The 19,160-nt window shown below is 46.7% G+C and overlaps 1 protein-coding gene across 2 annotated transcripts in view; it reads left to right on the top strand.

Moving 5' to 3' along the window:
- NPAT (nuclear protein, coactivator of histone transcription) overlaps positions 1-19,160 on the top strand; it is a 1,036,854-nt gene that overhangs the window by 280,668 nt on the left and 737,026 nt on the right. For both annotated transcript variants that reach the window (XM_069640444.1, XM_069640445.1), the window contains exon 6: positions 14,259-14,471. In XM_069640444.1, the coding sequence (XP_069496545.1) occupies positions 14,259-14,471 (213 nt within the window). The remainder of the gene's footprint in view (positions 1-14,258; positions 14,472-19,160) is intronic.

Below are 19,160 nucleotides of genomic sequence, written 5' to 3' on the forward strand. Positions count from 1 at the left end.
TCTTCACGGACAAGACCACCTCGATGTTCTACATTAGGAAACAAGAGGGCACTTGCTCCCCGACCCTCTCCAAGGAATTGCAGGAACTGTGGCGCTGGGCCGTCAGACAAGAAATGTTCCCCCTTCACCTAGCGGGAGTCAAGAACACCATAGTTGACTCCCTCAGCTGGGAGTTGTGCTCCTGCCACGAGTGGGAACTTCGGCAGAACCAGGTGCAACACATCTTTGCCAAGTGGGGCAGGCCCCAGATCGACCTGTTTGCAACAGCAGTGAACTCCAAATGCCAGATGTTGGCCAGCAGATCCCATCTTCCAAGGAGCCTCGGATCTGTTCTCCTTCCCGTGGGAAGGGATGTTTCTGTACGCGTTACCCCGTTGCCTCTCCTGTTACGTGTCATCAACACACTCAGATGGTGCCAGTGCAGGATGATACTCCTCGCCCCTGCGTGGCCTAAGCAGATTTGGTACCCGGACCTTCTCTGCCTGTCGGCATCGCCATCGGTTAAGCAACCAGCAGTCCCGGATCTTCTCACCAGAGAAGTTTGAAGTTTAGTTTATTTGTAAAGCGCATCAGGCCCGTGGGCAACCGGGCGCATAATCTTAGGTAAAGGTTACAACAAGAGTATACAAGAATACAAAATGTACAAGTTATACGCAAGTTGCAAGTTATACGCAAGAAGGATGCGGAATCCTGCATCACGACCCAGGAATGCTCAACCTGAAGGCTTGGCTCCTGCAGCTCTCGAGTTTGGAGAATGTGAGTTGCCGGCGGACTGCAGGGAGGTCCTCGCTAAGGCCAGGTCATCGTCGACTCTGAAGTCCTACGGTCACAAGTTGAAACGTTTCTCTATCTGGTGCCAGTTGCAGTAGATTACCCCTCTGAGGGTTACGGCCCGCAGATTCTTCAGTACTTGGTAGCCTTGGCCAAAGTTGGACTGGCGCACGCCTTGATCATAGTACATCTGGTGTCTATCTCCCGCTATACCAGGTCTCCAGGAATGTCTTCACTTTGGTCTCATCGGCTCATCAAGGAGTTCCTCAAAGGACTTTTTCGATCTTTCCCGCTTGTGAAGGCGCTTGCCCCGGCGTGGGAACTCAACGTGGTTCTGACAAACATCGAGTCTATGCATCAGGCCCCTCTTAACTTCCTCACGGCTTTCTTTGCGGCCATCGCTTCCACCAGGAGTGTGGGTGAGATACAGGCCCTATCCTGCAAACAGCCATACCTGACTTTCCACCTCAACGAACCTTTGATGTTTACCAGTTTTTTTCTCCAAACCTTTGTCTCCGGCTGAGAGAGCCTTGCACTCGCTGAATGTTACTCGTGCCCTGGAGTTCTACTTGGCACTCACAAAGAGTTTTCGAAAAACTTCACAGCTGTTTGTCAACTTTGGTTCTGTGAACCATGGAAGGCTTTGGCCAAGGTTTCCATCTGAAGGTGGCTCTCCGACTGCATCATGCACTGTCGCCCAGCCGTCCGAGAGCCCATTCCACCAGAGAGATTGCTGCGCCAGCGGCATTCCTGGCTGGTGTGCCCCTGCTGGACATCTGCAGGCTGCTACGTGGATGTATACACACCTTCAGAAAGTTCTACTGCGTCGACAGGGATTCCAGGGAGGAGTCCAGAGTCGGCCAAGCATTGCTATGCAACCTGTTGGCTTGAAGGGAGTCTGTTCTAGAGCTAAGAGTGAATTGCTTCTGTTGAGCCTTGCCACCTCCCGTGGTTGTGTAATGTTGTACTGCTGTGAATTCGTTATTCATGAGCATGTGAATCCATGCCAGACCCCATGCTGTAGAAGGAACAAGTTACTTACCTGTAACTAGCGTTCTCCAGCGTGGGTCTGGCATGGATTCACATGCAAAACCTCCCTCCTTCCCCTCTGTGGCTCTTCTTGGCCACGTTACGTGCTTAGCAAATCTGAAGATGGCTGCCAGGGGAGTGGCTTAGGAAGAAGACTGTCATTGGCTGGAGGCAGTATGACCCAGAGGACAGTGATTGGTTTATGGGACAAATACAGCTTTTACGTGAAAGTGAAACTGTTTTTCTTTTACCGAGGTGTCTCAGCCTGACGACGAGGAATATTCATGAGCATGTCAATTCATGCCAGACCCATGCTGGAGAACAATAGTTACAGGGAGGTAAGTTGCTCCATTAATGGTGCGCTATTTTTTTTTACATGGGACGTTGGACAGGGTTGCCCACTTTGACCCATTCTATATAGTATTCATTTTCTTTGTCCAACCTTCTGCATGGAATGTGAGGGCACATGTTGGTATTCATGGGATTATAATTAAGGTGAAGATGAGAGCATTTAGAAAAAATGAATCACTGCGCTGATCATAGTGTATATGCTATTTGTGTCCTGGTGCCAGTTGCTGGGTTCTTACGGGACAATGCTCTAATCCTGTATTGTGAGGTAGGAGGGTTTGGTAAGAACCCAGTCTGCTGCAGCGCTGGACCTTGAGTATTATGGCCAGAGCTAGCAAATGATAAGTCATTTTACTTCAGTTTGTTTGAAGGGTGTTGCTTTATTGGCATGTAGTTGTTAAGGTCTTGGAGCACATGTGTCCGATGACATATAGAGTGCCATATGTCAAGGGATTATGTTTGGAGCTGAGGGGCGCAAATTTGCACTCTTCGCCGATGATTCCATCTCTACTTATAAACCACTGATTATTCCCTTACAGCCCATGTAAGGGAAGGCTAAACCTTCCCCAAGGTCTCCGGATTTAAGTTTAATGAGTCCATATCGGAGCTACTAGCACAGAATCTTAGCGACAAAGAACAAAATAATGTCTCTGAAAGGGTGTGTCGTACCTTGGTAAAGCACAATATAAAATATCTAGGGGTTTGGATTCTGCACAAAATAGACATTTTAACATGTAATAATCTAACACAATTTTAATCCCTTAGCGCTCATCTGGGAAACCGGAAATCATTGGCTACTTCATGGGGTTCATTACGAGTTGGCGGTAATACAGTAGTAATTCTGCTGAAGTGGAATTACCGTTACTGCCATGGTGTTGGGTGGAATTACCGCTGTATTACAACTTATTGGGAGCACACACTCGCCATTTGCAGTAAAAGTAATTTGAGGAATTGCCACCAAAACTAAGCACGCAACGTTAAATCCGCCCCTATTCTGCGGAATTACAGTTACTGCTGTACTTTCTGCACTGATTCCGCAGTTGTAATTATCGCCTGTGGAAATAGCGTCATCGGCGGAACAGGAAGCAGGTGGAGGCCATTTTGAAAAACTCAATCTGATCTGAATCTACCACTTTCTGTAGCCATCCTAACAGGACAGTGGAATCATGTCTCGGGAGAGATCCAAGGACAAGGTGCCGGAACACAGGCTGAGAAAGCAAAAGTTCAGTAAGTGAGAGCTACAGGTCCTCACTGTGGAGGTGGTGGGGCAAGCTGATGAACTATGACTCCCGCCACCACAATACATCGAGATAGTGAAAGTCAGCCAGCAGGATGGCCATTGGCGAAAAGGTGACAGCTGTGGGCACAGTCACGCATGATGGGGAGGACTGCAGAAAGCGCTGGAACGACCTCCAGGTCAGGGTCTGCAGTCTCTTCTCCAAACATCAGGAGTAATTGGCCACACGATGGCGGCACCATGGAGCACCTTGTCCTGACCCCGTGGGAGGAGAAGACTAGCTCCATCCCACATGGAGGGGGGGAAATCGAGGGAGTTGGTGGTGCTGAGGCCGCAGCCAGCAGCCAAGACCAATCTGTTGAGTTTGAACGTCTCTTCCTCTGACAATGCGCTTGGCAAATAAACGTCCCAAGTATGTGTCCCTTGGCAAAGATGGACATAATGGACAAGGTATGGCGTTGTCACATGGCAATGCTTCCAAAGGAAACACCACCACCCCCCCCCTCCGCACCCCCCAATGCGTGTGCAAGCAGAACCGGGTTCAGGTCAGGCATGGGTGAACCAGCTAGCCAGCCAGTCGTCCGAGCCGTCACATATCCCCACTGACACACCAGCTTGCAGTAGTCCAACAAGGGCACCCCCTTGCTGGCGTGTAGAAGGCTGCCTATTGCAACGGAAGGCGCCCAACTCCTCTGCTGGAGCCGGGAGCCAACCAAGTCAACAGAACACTGCTGTCATACCAGCATGGGGCATCCCATACCGGCGTAGCAGCGTTGCTCTGCCGAAACCACTGACTCCCCGCTCCATCACGGATTCCGGCATCCACCACTGCAACACTGTACCACAGCTACTCCAGCATGGGTCTGCAAGACTGCCCCATGTTTTTGTGGCACATGAACTACAAATATAGTGCCACCCTAAATATGTGATGTGGCAAACTTCTTTGTGCCTCTTGTGCTGCCAGGTTCAATTCCGGCACTGCATGCAGGAGTAGGTGGAGTGATGAATCCGATGGGGTCATCACTCCTTTCTCGGTGCTGACATCTTCCAATGTGACCAGGGGACGGCAGCCGCTACCTGATGCTGACCCTGGGGGTGGGTAAGACATAATTTGGGGGAGTAGCAGGGTACCATCGGAGAAAACATGTTTAATGCTTTTGAAATGTAATGTTTTTTTGGCTGAAAACATGGAGTCTGTTTGAAATGCATTCTGGGTGAGCCCAGAGCAGCGATGGGTTTTTCCTCGGTGAGTTCTGCATTTAATGGAAGTCTGAACACTGTTTCACTGGCCAACATGTTTTTCAGCGAGGCTCACTGCTTATATTATTCTGAATTGCTTCAAGGATTGTTTTGCAGAAAGATGCTGGCTGGCACCTGATAAACATTGCAGGAGTCGAAGGATAGTTATGCTGTTTTTCACGCTCCCATGAGAAAGGGAATAGTTTGCCTCTTCAGATGACCATGGGCTATTCGGCCGATAATCCATGAGAATTGGCAACAAGTGAACTTTGAGAACCAGGACTTTCTAGAAAATGGCATTATGCACTTGTGAGATGTTTCAAAACAGAGAGCACCAGGTTAGGCTGATGGAGAAAGCTTCTTTGGAGAGGATAGACGTATTGTTCTCCAACCCGTTGTGAAGATCTCTCTGCCGGCCTTTTGCAGTGCTTTCCAGTGAAGTCTTGGCACGATGATGTGCCTTATAGCTGTGCCAGTGATGAAGTATTCTAGTTAATCTACTTTTGTTTGCATTTATTCATTTATGTATATTTTATGGGTGAATAAACTGCCATGTTATAATTTAGGTGTGTATGTCAGTCAGTATCATTGCCTTTCAGGCGTACAAAGTTATTTTCTTTCAAGTGTACTGGGGAGTAAGATAATATATACTAACAAAAAGCGTTGTTGAAGGGATGTTATGGTTAAGTTGAAATTCAATGGAAAAACGTTGTTACAGGTTAAACTGAAAAAAACCCAGAAATTCGCCTGTTATGGTAAGGTACGCAACCATAACTCGCGCTACCACTGTGCACTGCAAGGACAAGTAAACGTTAATAAGTGAAAGGTTGAGTGTATATGTGTTATGTTTTTTTTTTTTGTTGACATGCCAGTCTCACTCAGCGGCACACTGTCCTCGTTGGAATGACCGCAATTAAGGAAAAGGTTGGTGTTTTTTGCAATTGCCCGGCCTATCCACAATGACAATGGAGGCATCCGTACGACGCCAGCATGCTCCGCATGTCCTCCACCTACGATGATGTGTGGGAGGGGACATTCGGTTGTTGTGCAAGTGTCCTGGTAACACTGCCACTGTGCAGCATATGCAAACGAACGTTAATTAGGTTGTGGCGCCCACCCACGGCCTACAGGTACCTATACAGATAAAAATCCCACCTGCTATACCCTATAAACAGCCAGTGTCTCCCAAAATGCCCGGCCCACTTATGGCGCCCTATTATTCAGTATAGAAGTGGCAACGGTATGCACATGCGCACAACGTATTCCACCCAAAACGCATCCTGCGGACAGCAGTTCCAAAGGAGAGCGGTGGCGACGTCACCATGCGACTGCACCCACGCTTTGCGTGGGACCTTATTTCGGTGACACGATCCGAAACCATGGACAGCGGCAAAGTAGTGTTGTGGAACGTAGGGAGTGTTTTTTGGAAAGTACACGCTTACAAACACACCACAATGGGCCGTTGTACATGTATGTAGGTTTTTGAACAATGTAGGCCCGTTTTCCGGGTGCAAGTTCTCCACAGCAGCCCTACAAAAGGCCACACCCCAGAGCTGCTCCGCATCTGTTTGCAGCTTTTCAGAACACAGTAGCAGGCCACATAGGTTTGGCGTGTAAGTGATGTTGGACCAAATGGGCTGTGCTACATTACGTTTGCAAGTAATTGCAACCATGTCAGTCCGGCTCAGTGTGCACAGTAATGTAGAAAAGTAAGAATGGCCCTTCCTGTGACCCACACCCGCAGGTGTGATAGTCCCCTATGTCCCAATGTCATGGGTAGCAAGCTGAAACCAGGAGTATGTGCACGTGCATTTCCCCAAGGACGGCGAGGGACGTGCCCCAATAAAGCAGAAACATTCCTCCTTCCCTTTCTACTGTCATCTTTCCAGCACGCTGTCATTGCGTACTGTTAAAGTTCCATGCGCATCCACCAATAACATTGAAGAGCTCCCCATGTAACCGTATTAGTTCTGTACAACAGTCCTCTGCGTACACAGCACGCCCAGAAACATTATTGTGCAATCTCTCTGCCTCCATAGTCCCATTTCCATTACTGCCATCCTGAAAATCCCCGGATGTGGCTTTCGTGCTGCGTGTGGGCGTGGGGGAATACATTGCAACCAGGGTAGGGGGGAGTTCATTGTAAGGGGCAGCTGTGAAAAGAGCCTTTTCTTCTTTTTTTTTTTTAGATGCTTCTAGAGAAACATCTTTTTCGGTTTCTATTTGATTTAGTATTTTTTTGTGCTCACAATATTACAGTAAACTCTTCAGCGCTTACTGTAGACAAGCAAAGAAAACCGCATTACCAATGGACGACAACAAAATGCCATTTGCTTGGAACAACTCTGCATTCCCACAACTGATGGGGTCATTGTTGCTAGAGAACATCCCACGAACGGACAAGAGTGTACATGCTTCTGTTGATGAGACCCCTTCCGACCTCTAGCTGGCGACAGCAATCATTGGAATAGGTGCATAGTAATCTTGGTGGTATACATGAGAAAAGCACCTTGGCAGCGGGAAAAATACGCTGCAATACTTTCATCACCTTCAGTTGACGGTACAGATGGGAACAAGGCATGGAACCCAAATGCAACCCTCCATAGTGCACGACCACCCTATGTACAGTAGCTAAAGTGGCCACTCGTCGACATACTGCAAGCACAGCGCCGAAGCTGCACACATCGCCACACCACCATAAAGCCTCCACTCCCTCCAAATCGAAATTGCCATGAAAGCCTTTTTTGACGGCATACCGGAACATATTTTCCACAAAGGTATCACCGACTATCAAGACTGTGCATTTCTCCATTTCTGCCTGCTTCCTTCAGTACACAGAGTAATGGGAAAATATATTGCCGCCCTTTCCTGTGACGCACACCCTGAGCATCTGATTGGACAATCCCCACAGTCCCATTTCCATCGGCCAGCATGGTGAGAAGTGCAGAATGTGGCACGTGCGCTTCCCCAAGTACCATGAGGGCCGGGCCCGAGTGAAACAGGAGTCCTTCTTCCTATTGCCGCACACCCTCATCACCTGATTGGACAATCCCCACAGTACCATTTCCATGGGCGCCATCCTCAACATCCCTGGATGTGGCTTTCGTGCTGCGTGCGGGTGTGGGGGAATAACTTGGAACCAGGGTAGGGGGAGTTTGTGGTAAGGGGCGGCTCTTCATTTTTTTTTTGTTTTTAGATGCTTCCAGAGAAACAACTTTTTTCGGTTTTTATTTGCTTTTGGGTTTTCTTGTGCTCACATTATTACAATTAACTCTTCACTGCATCCTGTAGACGGACAAACAAAACTGCATTGCCAATGGATGACGACAAAATGCCATTTTCTTGGAATAACTCTGCATTTCCACAACTAATGAGGTAATTGTTGCAGAAGAACATTCCACGAGCGGACAAAAATGTATACATGCTTCTGTGATGAGACGCCTTCCTGCATCTGGCTCGGAACAACATCCATGAGAAGTGGCCCATACTCTTTGTGGTATTATGGATAAGAAAAGCACCTTGGCAGTGGGAAAAAGCATCTTCGCGACATCCAGCAATCTCCTCAGTCGACAGAACAAATCTAAGCAAGTCGCGTAACCGATATGCATACCGCCGTAGTGGATAACGATAACATCGACAGTAGCAAAAGTTGCCAGGTCTTTGCAAAGTGCATGCATATCGGCGAAATTGCACTCCTACACAGCGTTCCACAATGTATCCACTCCTTCCAAACCAAAATTGCTGGCAGCGTCTTTCCAGGGCATAGTTGTGCAGATATGACAAAGGGATCACCTACAGTCCACACAATGCGTTATGCCATGTCAGCCACCCTCAGTAAGCAGAGTATAATGTACAACAGTTTGACCGCCCCTTCCTGTGAACCACACCCACAGTACCTGATTGGATAATCCCCACAGTGCCATGTCAATTGGGCAACATGGTGCGGAGGCCAGATTGTGGCACGTGCGATTCCCAAAGTACCGTGAGGGCTGCACCCCTGTAAAGCTGGAGCAGTCCTTCTTCCCTTTGCACTATCTTCTCTGCAGCACTACCTCCTTGGATTACGCGTAAATAGGCACACATGCATCCACCAATCGCATCGAAGCCGCCATCATCCAACACGGTCACTCCTGTACACCACTTCAAATATACCATTAAACATTTACAGTACAAGTGTTGTGCCATTCCAAAGCACGTCCACTACAAAGTTCAGTAAAAGTATGCACAATTTCTCCATCCACATGACCACCCAGAATGTGGCACGTGTAATACTGAAAGTACCGCAGAATCTGCTACTTTTTTGTGATAGTGAGGGGTGGGGATGGGCTGGCAGGGGAAGCAATATCAAGCTGGGTAGAGGATTGGGTCTTCCATTGTAGATGTATACATTTTTTTAAATTCTTTTTTTTTGTTTGTTTTTTTTTTGTTTTTTATACGTGCGTGCGGGCAACTTTTTTTTGTTTTTTTCTCTTTATCTGCATTTCAGTTTGCCTCTCCTCACATTTTTACCACATTCTAGTCAGTGCTTCTTGCACAGTGTAAATGAAAACCGCATTGCCAATGGCTCTCAAATAAATGCCATTTCTACCAAACCACTGCATATTTTGCGACCTCATGATCTCAAAGTGGGTGGAGAACATGCCAGTATGCCTCCTGTGGCGTCTGTGGATCGCACACAGATGTCATGAGCCATGTTAGCTCGGGATATCCAGAGTCACCTGCAAGGCAAAGGTGTAATGTGTCGGTCATAGAGCTTTGTCAATGTTTTGCCTTTTAAAATGCCATATTGACGATAATTCTGTGCATGCATTCTACAATTATCATGCATAACATGTCTAACTATCACAGTACTAACATGCAGAATTATTCAGTATTTCCATTGTCGTGTCACACCATGCACCCAGCTCACAGCCAGCATTTGTCACTTTCAGGGTCTGCGATTGTGATGGCAGATTGCCATGGTGCCTGTTTTGAGCCTGTGCGGTGCTCTCTTGCATGTGCCCTGATGGTTGGTTAGTTGTACCTCGCCTAGTTTCTGTTGTCTGTGTCTATTCCATGATGGTGTCCTATACCTGTTTGCATGGCATTACTACTGTCTGTGTTAGATTTACCTCGTGGTTCAATGAATAGGGATGTAAAATGTTGTATTATGGTACCTGTAGTGTGTGTGTGTGTGTGTGTGTGTGTGTGTGTGAGTTGTTGCCTGTTGGGGCAATGTGCATTTGCAAATTCATACAGCATTGTCCAAGTCCATCCTGCGGGTTGTAGGCAGTCCTTTGTGCGGTGAGAGGGCAGGCCCTGCATGTACAGGGCCTTAACAGGTCATGCATTTTTCAGTGGTGGCTAAGCACCCCGCCCACCACATTGAATGTCTGTAGTGCTGCAAGCTACATTTGTGTGATTGTACTTGTACTCACCCACTGTCCATGTCTGTTGGCCTATTTGCCTCTCCATGATTCCAGCCAGTGCGCTGTTGCGCAGGACCATGGCAACGTGGGTGGAACCAGGGAAGCGGTCAGAGCAGTGTGTGATGAAGAGATCAAGATCGCAGGTGACCTGGATGTTGAGGGATTGATACTGCTGCCTGTTGCGGTGTTAGGCAGAAACCTGTGCAGTTCCCTCTGGGACCACTGCAAAAGATTTAGGACTACAGGTGTTTGGCAGTAAACCCACTTGGTAGCAGTCTGTACCACACAGATTCACTTGGTAGCTGTGGCTGAGCAGTCAGACTTCCCTCAAGAAGAGTTAGGCAGTATACAGGGTATTCACAATAGGTCAAGAGAACACAATAGAACAAGTAAACACTGACCAGGGCTTGGTGTAAAAGAGATAATTATTTATTTAAAACCACATCTAGAAAAACACACAGGCACTAATAGTAAGCAATTCAAAAACATGGTCACTAAAAGATATACACTCCCTTAAAAGAATATTAGACAAGTCTTAAGTAAAGCCCCATTTATTTTCAGACAGCGGTGAGCGCTTAACGTAGATGGCACTCTAATAATTTGTTTTAAAAAGGGAGACAAAAGCAGAGAATAAATCGAAACCGATCCCAACACTTTTTCACGAACACAACAAGAGAGGAAGGCAAAGTAACACCGTGAATTCAGAGTCAGTAGGCCGGATCCGCTTTAAGAGGATCAAAACGAAATGTGTCCAAGGTCACACAGTTGCAGTGCACAAAAGTCTTGTAACGGTTCAAAAAGGAGTTGGACCACAGAAAGGGACCAGTTAGAGGGTCAAGGCGGCCAGCCCAGTCCAGAAGGTTACAAGGTGATTTTTACCTTGTAGCAATATTTAGAAAGGGAGGCCTGGCGGACACGGTACCTTAAAGTGGTGAGAACACTCCAGCGGGGGCAGTTGTTCCTGGCAGTGGGTGCAAGTCGGTGCTTCGTCCGGGGGAAGAGAGGATCTCGTCGGGGAAGACGACAGGAGTCTGTTGCACTGCCAGGGAAGAAACCAGCCGCAGAGTTTCTCGGGTACAAGGAGCGGTCTGTTGATTCGCGGTCCAGGAGTAAGTGGCTATCTGGCTGCCGGGGTGCTTGGCACGGGCAGTTCGACCACAAACCGGTCTGGGGTGCGAAGAGAAGAAGGTAAACTGGTTGTGCCCACCAGTCAGGGGAAGAAGCCTCTCCAGCCGGGAGATCTTCTCTGTCGTCGGGAAGTGGTGAGTCAGTTCCGCAGGGCTCCACCGGTGGTGTCGTCGTGGTAGGTCGGCTCAGCTTCTCCCTCGTCGGATTCTCAGGTCCTGTGGCGACTCCTGAAGTTCCAGTCCCAAAAGCCCTGCTTTTATGCAACATACCCCCATTCACTCAGCCTAGCTGTCAATCAAAACATGCTAAGTGGTGAGCCGGCCGGCTCACCACTTGGGCCAATCACACAACGTAACTCAGTCCAGGGTGCCTAAACCCCCTCCCACTCCCCCTGTGGTACCCAGACAGAATGGCACCACTTTTGGAGGCTTCTGTGGAGAAGCCCGCCAAAAAGTGGAAGAAAGGGCTCGACTTGGGTTGGAGTCACAGAAGAGAGCACAAACGCCATTTTAGAATAGAGTCCTGGCAAAAAATACCAACTGGCGAATTAATATTAATTTAAAAAAAACGGCGGTATGTTCGAGGCTATGAGAATTAAATAATTGAAGTTGGTAGCCTCGAACAATGGGAAAATCCCATAGGGAAATATTTGCGGTTGAATATAAAAAGTAGTATCCACTGCCACCAGCCAAAACTTGATCAGGGTGGATGGAGACGTGCCCCCTCGACTAACAGACCCCGGGGCAATCGAATTGCCCAGACCAGTACGTCCACAATATGATGGTTTGTACTGGTTTCTGTTAATAATTTGGGACTAGTAAAGCCAATGGTGACTTTACATGCCCTGGGAGACAGTAGTCGGTCCCAGGGTATGGAGTCTATGGTGGGGTGTCACTATGACACCCCTGTGTTACTGTTCGGAGGGTGCTGTGTAACACACATAGTAAAAACACAGGACCCTATGGAGTAAAGAACCCCATAGCCCATAAAACACATTAACAGTCAAAGGAACACCATAAATCATGTCCAAGAGTGGGAGAAAAAGAGTCTCACTCTTGGCAGGAGAAAAAAAAACAAACTCCAGAAATCCAGCAAAGCTGCTGGAGGACTCACTAGGTTAGGAAATTCAGCCAAAGAGAGAATTCTCCCTAACATGCGGTATAACTATTCACCTGCCTAGGTGCCACCAACTCCACATGGGTACAGTCCAGGGCGGCAATGACGTTGGACATGTGGGCTACTGCATAAATCTGTGCCTTCATGGCCTGATCCTGTGCCGAGGTTGTGGGCAGGGAGATGTACAGGGATACATGGCACAGGAAGGCATCCAGCACATGCACAAGCCCTTTGAAAAATGTGGTCTGCGACATGCCTTGCTCCTTGGCCATGGAGTGCTGGACGGTGCCAGTTGGCGGGAATTGCAGGACAGACACAAGCTTCAGCAGCAGGGGTACATTCCGACAGATCCTTATTTGGCTGTATGGTTAATGTGGCGGTAATTCAGTTACCACCACTTTACCATGGACCTCCGAACTCATAATGAGCCCCAATGTATTAAAGATTCATATCCTTCCCCAATTACTATACTTCATCCAAGCACACCCCACACAGGTTCCTAAATCCATAAGTTTTGCTTAAAGTAGAAAAGATTATGCAAGCATTACTTTGGAGAGGTAGAAAATCGAGAATTGCAAGAAGAGCAGTTATTGTTGATCTAGATAGTAGATGGCTGAGGTATGCCAATTTGTGCAAATACTATATTGCTTCACAGTTAATCGTTGGGGAATGGACCAAACCGTTTTCTAAACCATGGCGAGCAATGGACTGTTTGATCAGTTAAAAGTCTGCAAGACCTGATTTGGCTACCAAAACCTTAAGAGTTCAGTTTTTGCGATGTGGAATTTGGCCACCACCAATGGAAATCCCACCTCCTTTCCCTTCCCATTGGTCCTACTCTGCAGGAATCCCGATTTCTCCCCAGTAATAATTTTTAATTGTAGAAAAAGTAAAACTCTTGGTCTCTCCAAACCCTTTGTGATTCCAGTAATGCAAAGAGTAATTTGGGAATACAGAATCGGATATATGGGAGGGAATACATGCAATTTAGGTATTGGGTGTTACAGAGAGAAAAGGCAGATGCAACAAGTCTCGCAACAGGTTTTTAAACCGGTTCTGAAAAAAAAATGGCAGGGCACCACAGGCCAGATCACCAAATTGCATAAAGTTATCAGCGTTTCTTAACCATTGTCAAAATGGAAAATAAAAAGGAAATTGGAGGAAGATCTAGGTGGGGCTCTAACAGAGGAAGAATGGTTTGTATTTTGGACAAGACCCAGGGCGTCTTTCATATTTGTCCAACCTAAAGAAACCCCTTCTGAAAACTCATCTCTTCCAGTGAAAAGCCTGTATTATATGCGCATGTTGAGGATGGAATGAAACTCACCCGCACAATGGATTAACTTGGATCTTTCCCCGCGCTCTGATGCCCGCGGGCTACCGGCACGTTATAAACCAAAATACAATACAATACAATACAATTGAAGCTCCTACATTGATGGTACTAGACCCCTTTGAGGCTGCATGCAATGGAAGGCCTCGACTCATTGCTTTAGGGAGTGTGATGAAAGCCGGGTCAATACTATACATTTGGTGAGAATACCCGGTTTTACAAATGTTTTTGAGAGAAGTGTTGCATTTGCTTAAAAGCATTCTTCAAAGGAACGTCCCGTAAGCCAGAGGTGACCTTTGGCACCCACATTGTGTAGATGTATACCCTTTGCACTTGCCAAAGAACGGACTGATCGTGTATATCCTACTGACGACTAAGCTTAACAGTTGGGGCAGACTGGAGGAAGAAAGAAGTGCCGTCTACACACTGGTTAAGCTTTGGCAAGTGTTGTCACTAGAGAGACCAACATCTTAACTTTTACAGGACACGTTGAGTTTCTGAGAAATCAGTTAACAGCATAGCATTGATTGAAACTGAATAGCCATTAAAACATTAGTAAACAATACAAATTACATATAAAAGGATTGTCCTAATTGATGGCTCTTAATCATTTTAGAATAATCATACAACATTTTCTTCTGTTTTGTAGCCCGGACAAGAAATGGTATAGCTGATATGAGACGGCAGAGAACACTGGAATATCTCTCTGCTTCTTCGTGTTCATCTCTCCCTTCTGGACCATATGCTTCAACGCCTCAAGCAGTAAAACAAGTTACTCTTCAGTGTGCTTTGCAAGCAAAAGCGAATCCTTTGTTTATACCCTCATCTGAAATGCAGGAAAATAGTGCAACTACAAATATTGGTATGTCATCTGTCATCATTGATGGTTTCAATTGTAATTGTTTATTTCACTTTATTTCTTTGAATATGTATTTGCTAAAATGCATTTTTAAGTTGATTATAAAATTGCAGTTGTACGCATGAGGTTTTGTCCTGCATGGACTCTTTATTAGGTACTCCAGCTGTTTTGAGTGTTCGTCCATGAGTTTCTCATGGTAGGCACCCAACAGTTTGGTCCATTTTTGGTGTATTGGAGTGGTGTGCAACCTGGTTCATAGCCAAATGTATTCTATATGCTTTCAAAGCAATATGATCCCTTCTGTTATCTGTGATACAGAAAGGCAGCAGGGTTATGATTTTAAGCTACTAGTAAGTGTGGTGAACCAGAAGGAGTCTGACTTAATGACATGTTCAAAGTGGTTTTATTTAAAATAAAAGAAAACTACTAACTTGCCCTTATTTCTATGAGGGATGTTCCCTACCCATTGAATCTAAAAACTAAGGGCCTGTGTCTGTATCCTAACCAACTAATTGGTCCCACCACTTCAGAAAACAAACAAAAAGAGGGCATCCAGGACACAACCTCTGGGTTAGACTTCTACCTGGCTGAACACTTGGATATTATTGATTGTTCAAAAAGTTCTTGAATGGCTTACAGCAGTTCACATCTTTCTTGCAGATGTCGATATTCAAAAGAAAAAGATCTTTTATATTTTCCTCTTTTAAAAAGTCTCTTGATAACAAGCCTGTTGCTCTTGGACTCCCTGAAGTCCTACAGCTCTCTGGCAGACTTGCTCAATCTCATTCCTCGTTCTTTCCATAGGGCGCTTGCCCACTCGTGATTCTCAGGTTCCCGTAACCTCGCTGGCTTCCCCAGCTTGGATGCTGTGTTCGAAATTAGGTTGACTAAATTCACATAGGGCGCAGGCCCGTTCAGATTTCTGAGGGGCCAGTAAACTTGTCAGCTTTCCTGGCTCACATGGAAACCATTAATCTCTTTCGATCAGATTCACAGGGGCGCATTCCTGTTTGGGTTTCTCAGGCTTCCGTAACCCTGCAGGCTCTCCTATCCTTGGTACAAAGCATTAGTACTTCTCTTGCTCTGATTCACACAGGTTGTTTACCCTTTTGGGTTCCCACAACCTTGTCAGTTATCCCATCCTTGATACAAAGCGTTCATATTTCTCTTGCTCTGATTTACATGGGCCACTTGGCCCTCTGTTTTCTCAGGTTCCCTTGTAGACTTGCCCAGCCTTAATTCAGTCTCTGTGCCTCTCATCGGTAGTCTCTGTTGGAGCGTTTGCTTCCCTGGTGCTGTGCCTTCGGGCATGGAGCTCAGCCATTAGGTCTCTCCTGTGCGATCTGGTTCTCTGCATTTGTTTCCGGGCCCCAGGCCCACCTGCGGCTTGCCCCGTGGACGCACTGCAGAGGAAACTGATGCTTCTCCGTCTCCACCTTTTACCCCTGATGTTGGCTTCTTGGTCTGACAGAACGTCAGTCTTCTGGCATCCGGCTAGTGTTTGGCTCCCTCTCCACGCTTCCGCAGGCTCTGCGGTTGAGTGTGGCTCTGTCCCTTTAGGATGTCTCCTCTCCAGAGCTTGTCTCTACGTAGGAATCACTCTCCTCTCTGGGTTTGAGTTCCCTTTCCATTCACAGTTCCTCCTTTGTTTGTACGGCATCATGATCGAAGAGGGTGTGTTCGTCCTTGACTGTGGTGCTCAGACGAAATCCAGCATTATCTGAAACCAACGAGTTTGAGGAAATGTCGCTATTCGATGAATCCAAAGTGATATCACAACTAAGAGGGTTTTGTGAATGCTCTTTACCTCTGGAGTTCAGGTGATATCAAGAATTACCGGAAACCAAAGAGATGGAAGAACTGTCACTGTTTGGTAATTTCAAAACAGAAGTAACAATCTTTCCCGTTTCCATAGAGGCAGATACTGTAGGTTTGACTGAGAGTTCCTTATCGGAATGGGAGTCATTGTCTTCATAATAAGGCCTTTGCTTTTGGGGAGTCGCTCCCAGTGCAGTTCCACTTGCCAAGACCCCTAGGGAAGGACTTGCAGAGTCTCGCCTCCCTAGACTCAAAGGGGGTGGCTCCCCGCTGGGGTGAAGCGACGAATTGTCCAGCTTTGTCACATCGCACATAAGTATCTCACCACCCTCTATTCTCTGTGCACACAACAGTTTCCTACTTGTCAGAACTCTTATCACTTTCTAATGGCGAGTGCACATTTTGTCTCCATGGAGGCTTTGAGGGTACCCTACATACAGTTCTGTTCCTGTTTTTGCTAATAGCCATCTGAATGCTGGACCTTCTGGCTTCAAACTTGGAATTGAAAAGCAAACCTGAAAGGCTGATGCTGTGAAATGTTGTTGGTTAACATGCTTGCACTGTCTCAATGTGATACTCATGAAATTGGTCATGCTGACCACCATGTCGCCCAACTGAGGGCTATTGGAATAGGAATTTGCCAATATTCACTTCGACACTCTCAACCTACGGGATCCATGGTGCCCTATTTTCAAACTGCATTGTCTGGTATTCAACTAGCATTGTTAGCTGTAGGCCTCTCTCACACTATACAGGACTCTCAAATCTAGCTGCGGCCTATTTCAAACTGCATTGTCTGGTATTCAACTTGCATTGTTGGCTGTGGCCCTCTCTCCCACTATACGGGACTCCAGTCCAGCTGTGCCCTATTTTCAAACTGCATTGTGAGCTATGGTCCGTTCTCCCACTGTACATGACTCTCAAATCTAGCTGTGCCCTATTTCTAATCGCTTTGTGGGCCCTGGGCCTCTCTCCCACTGTGCATGACTCTCAAGTCTAGCTGTGCCCTGTTTCAAATTGCATTGTTGGCTGTGGGCCTCTCTCCCACTGTGCAGGAATCTGAGACCTAGTTGTGTCCTATTGCCAAACTGCCTCTACCCTAGCTGGCGCTCCCCAGGACAGTACTGCGATTGTTGCCTTCTTCCTCAGAATAATATTGGAATTTATCGTTAGACTGAGCACTAACCTTGGAGATTGGTGCATGTTGATCAATTCGCATCTGGGTAGCATTGCGGTGGAGTGGTGCCGCGATTGTTGGCTCGCGCCTCATGAGATGACACAATGATTATCAGCTGCGCCCATTAGGAAAATTCTGTAGTTATGAGCTATACCCTTCTTCACACAAAGAGTTTGTTTACTGCAGTAAGCCTCTTCCAGGCAGACCCACATTAGGGACAGTCACTGGAATATCCCAGCGATATAACCATAGTAAATCTCCCCTACCTAACTCAAGGCAGCAACTGAACCACCCAGCAATATCACCTGACTAGACCACCCAACAGACAGAGCAGCCCAAACTTGTACCGGACAATCCCCCACACCCAGTACAACACCACAAGACAGCCGGACCAAACCAAAGACCAACTCGGCATCAACGAACAGGGTAATAAATAAAAAAAAAAAACGAAACGCTGAAGCTCAGAATGCTGGGCAGATGAATTGGACCAAAGGAAAGACAAATACAAAGAACAAACACAACGGAACACCACCGAAGACTCACAACTGCAGAACACACTCCGACAGAAAGGAACGACAACAGAACCAACGCAGAGAGAAGAGAGAAATCCCTCTTCCTAACTCCATATCTTGCAAATAACCAGGCACCAGAACGAGCCAACCCAACGTAGAAATCAACAACAGATAACCAAACACAACCGCGCAGAAGAACGGACAATGCTAGAAACAACAAGAACTTAATCAATGCACTAACACCTTACATCACCAAAACAAGAGGACCTTCCACTAGACCGCAACAAATTTAGACGAGGAACCTGATGAAAACAAAAACCCAAGACTGAACCTAGAAGAACTTTTCAACGACACTGACACAACTGCACCAACACCTCAATAAGAATCGACCTGGAAGGAAATCGCTACACCAATCAGAAGACAAACCAAACTACACTTTTAAAATCCACTGCAACCTTATAAACTCAAGATCCATTTCTAAACACTCAACAGAGATCCTTGACCTTCTCTGCGACAACGGCATTGACCTCCTATTCATCACAGAAACATGGCTGCATGACAACTACAAAATCACACCCCAAAGCTGCCTCCCCACCACTTCAAATGCCTTCAGATAAACAGGAAAAATAAAAAAGGAGGCCTCGCAGTAGCATTCAAAGGACATCTGAAAATAAAAACAGACAAACCTCTTAACATCATCAACTGCGAAACTATGGTTATACACCTATCGGTGATTCCAAAAACAACCATCACATTCATTCTGGTTTACGGACCACCGACATCCGATGCAACCTTCGTCAACAACTTCATAGAAGCCATCACCAACATAGCTATCGAGCACGAACATCTAATAATCCTGGGGGACTTCAACATTTGGCTTGAAGAAAAACACTCCCAAACTCACTAATTGGCCAGCTAACAACCATGATACTACAACAGTTGGTAAAAGGGGCAACACACTCGGCAACACACACCCTTGATGCAATCTTTGCCAAGGAAAAACGTATCTCCACGGCACCGCTGATACAAATACTGTGGAGCGACCATGTCCTCATCCCATTCGTGATCATACTACCAACTCAAGTCTGCATCCAACCCCCAAGCTCACAACCATCACAAAAGGAACCTGGAAAACCGTAAGAAGCAAGTAACCTAAGGGAACAACTGGAGATGACCAAACCTTCA

The sequence above is a fragment of the Ambystoma mexicanum genome, chromosome 7q, assembly GCF_040938575.1.
Source record: "Ambystoma mexicanum isolate Mex_15411 chromosome 7q, UKY_AmexF1_1, whole genome shotgun sequence".
In the NCBI taxonomy this organism is placed as follows: Eukaryota; Metazoa; Chordata; class Amphibia; order Caudata; family Ambystomatidae; genus Ambystoma; species Ambystoma mexicanum.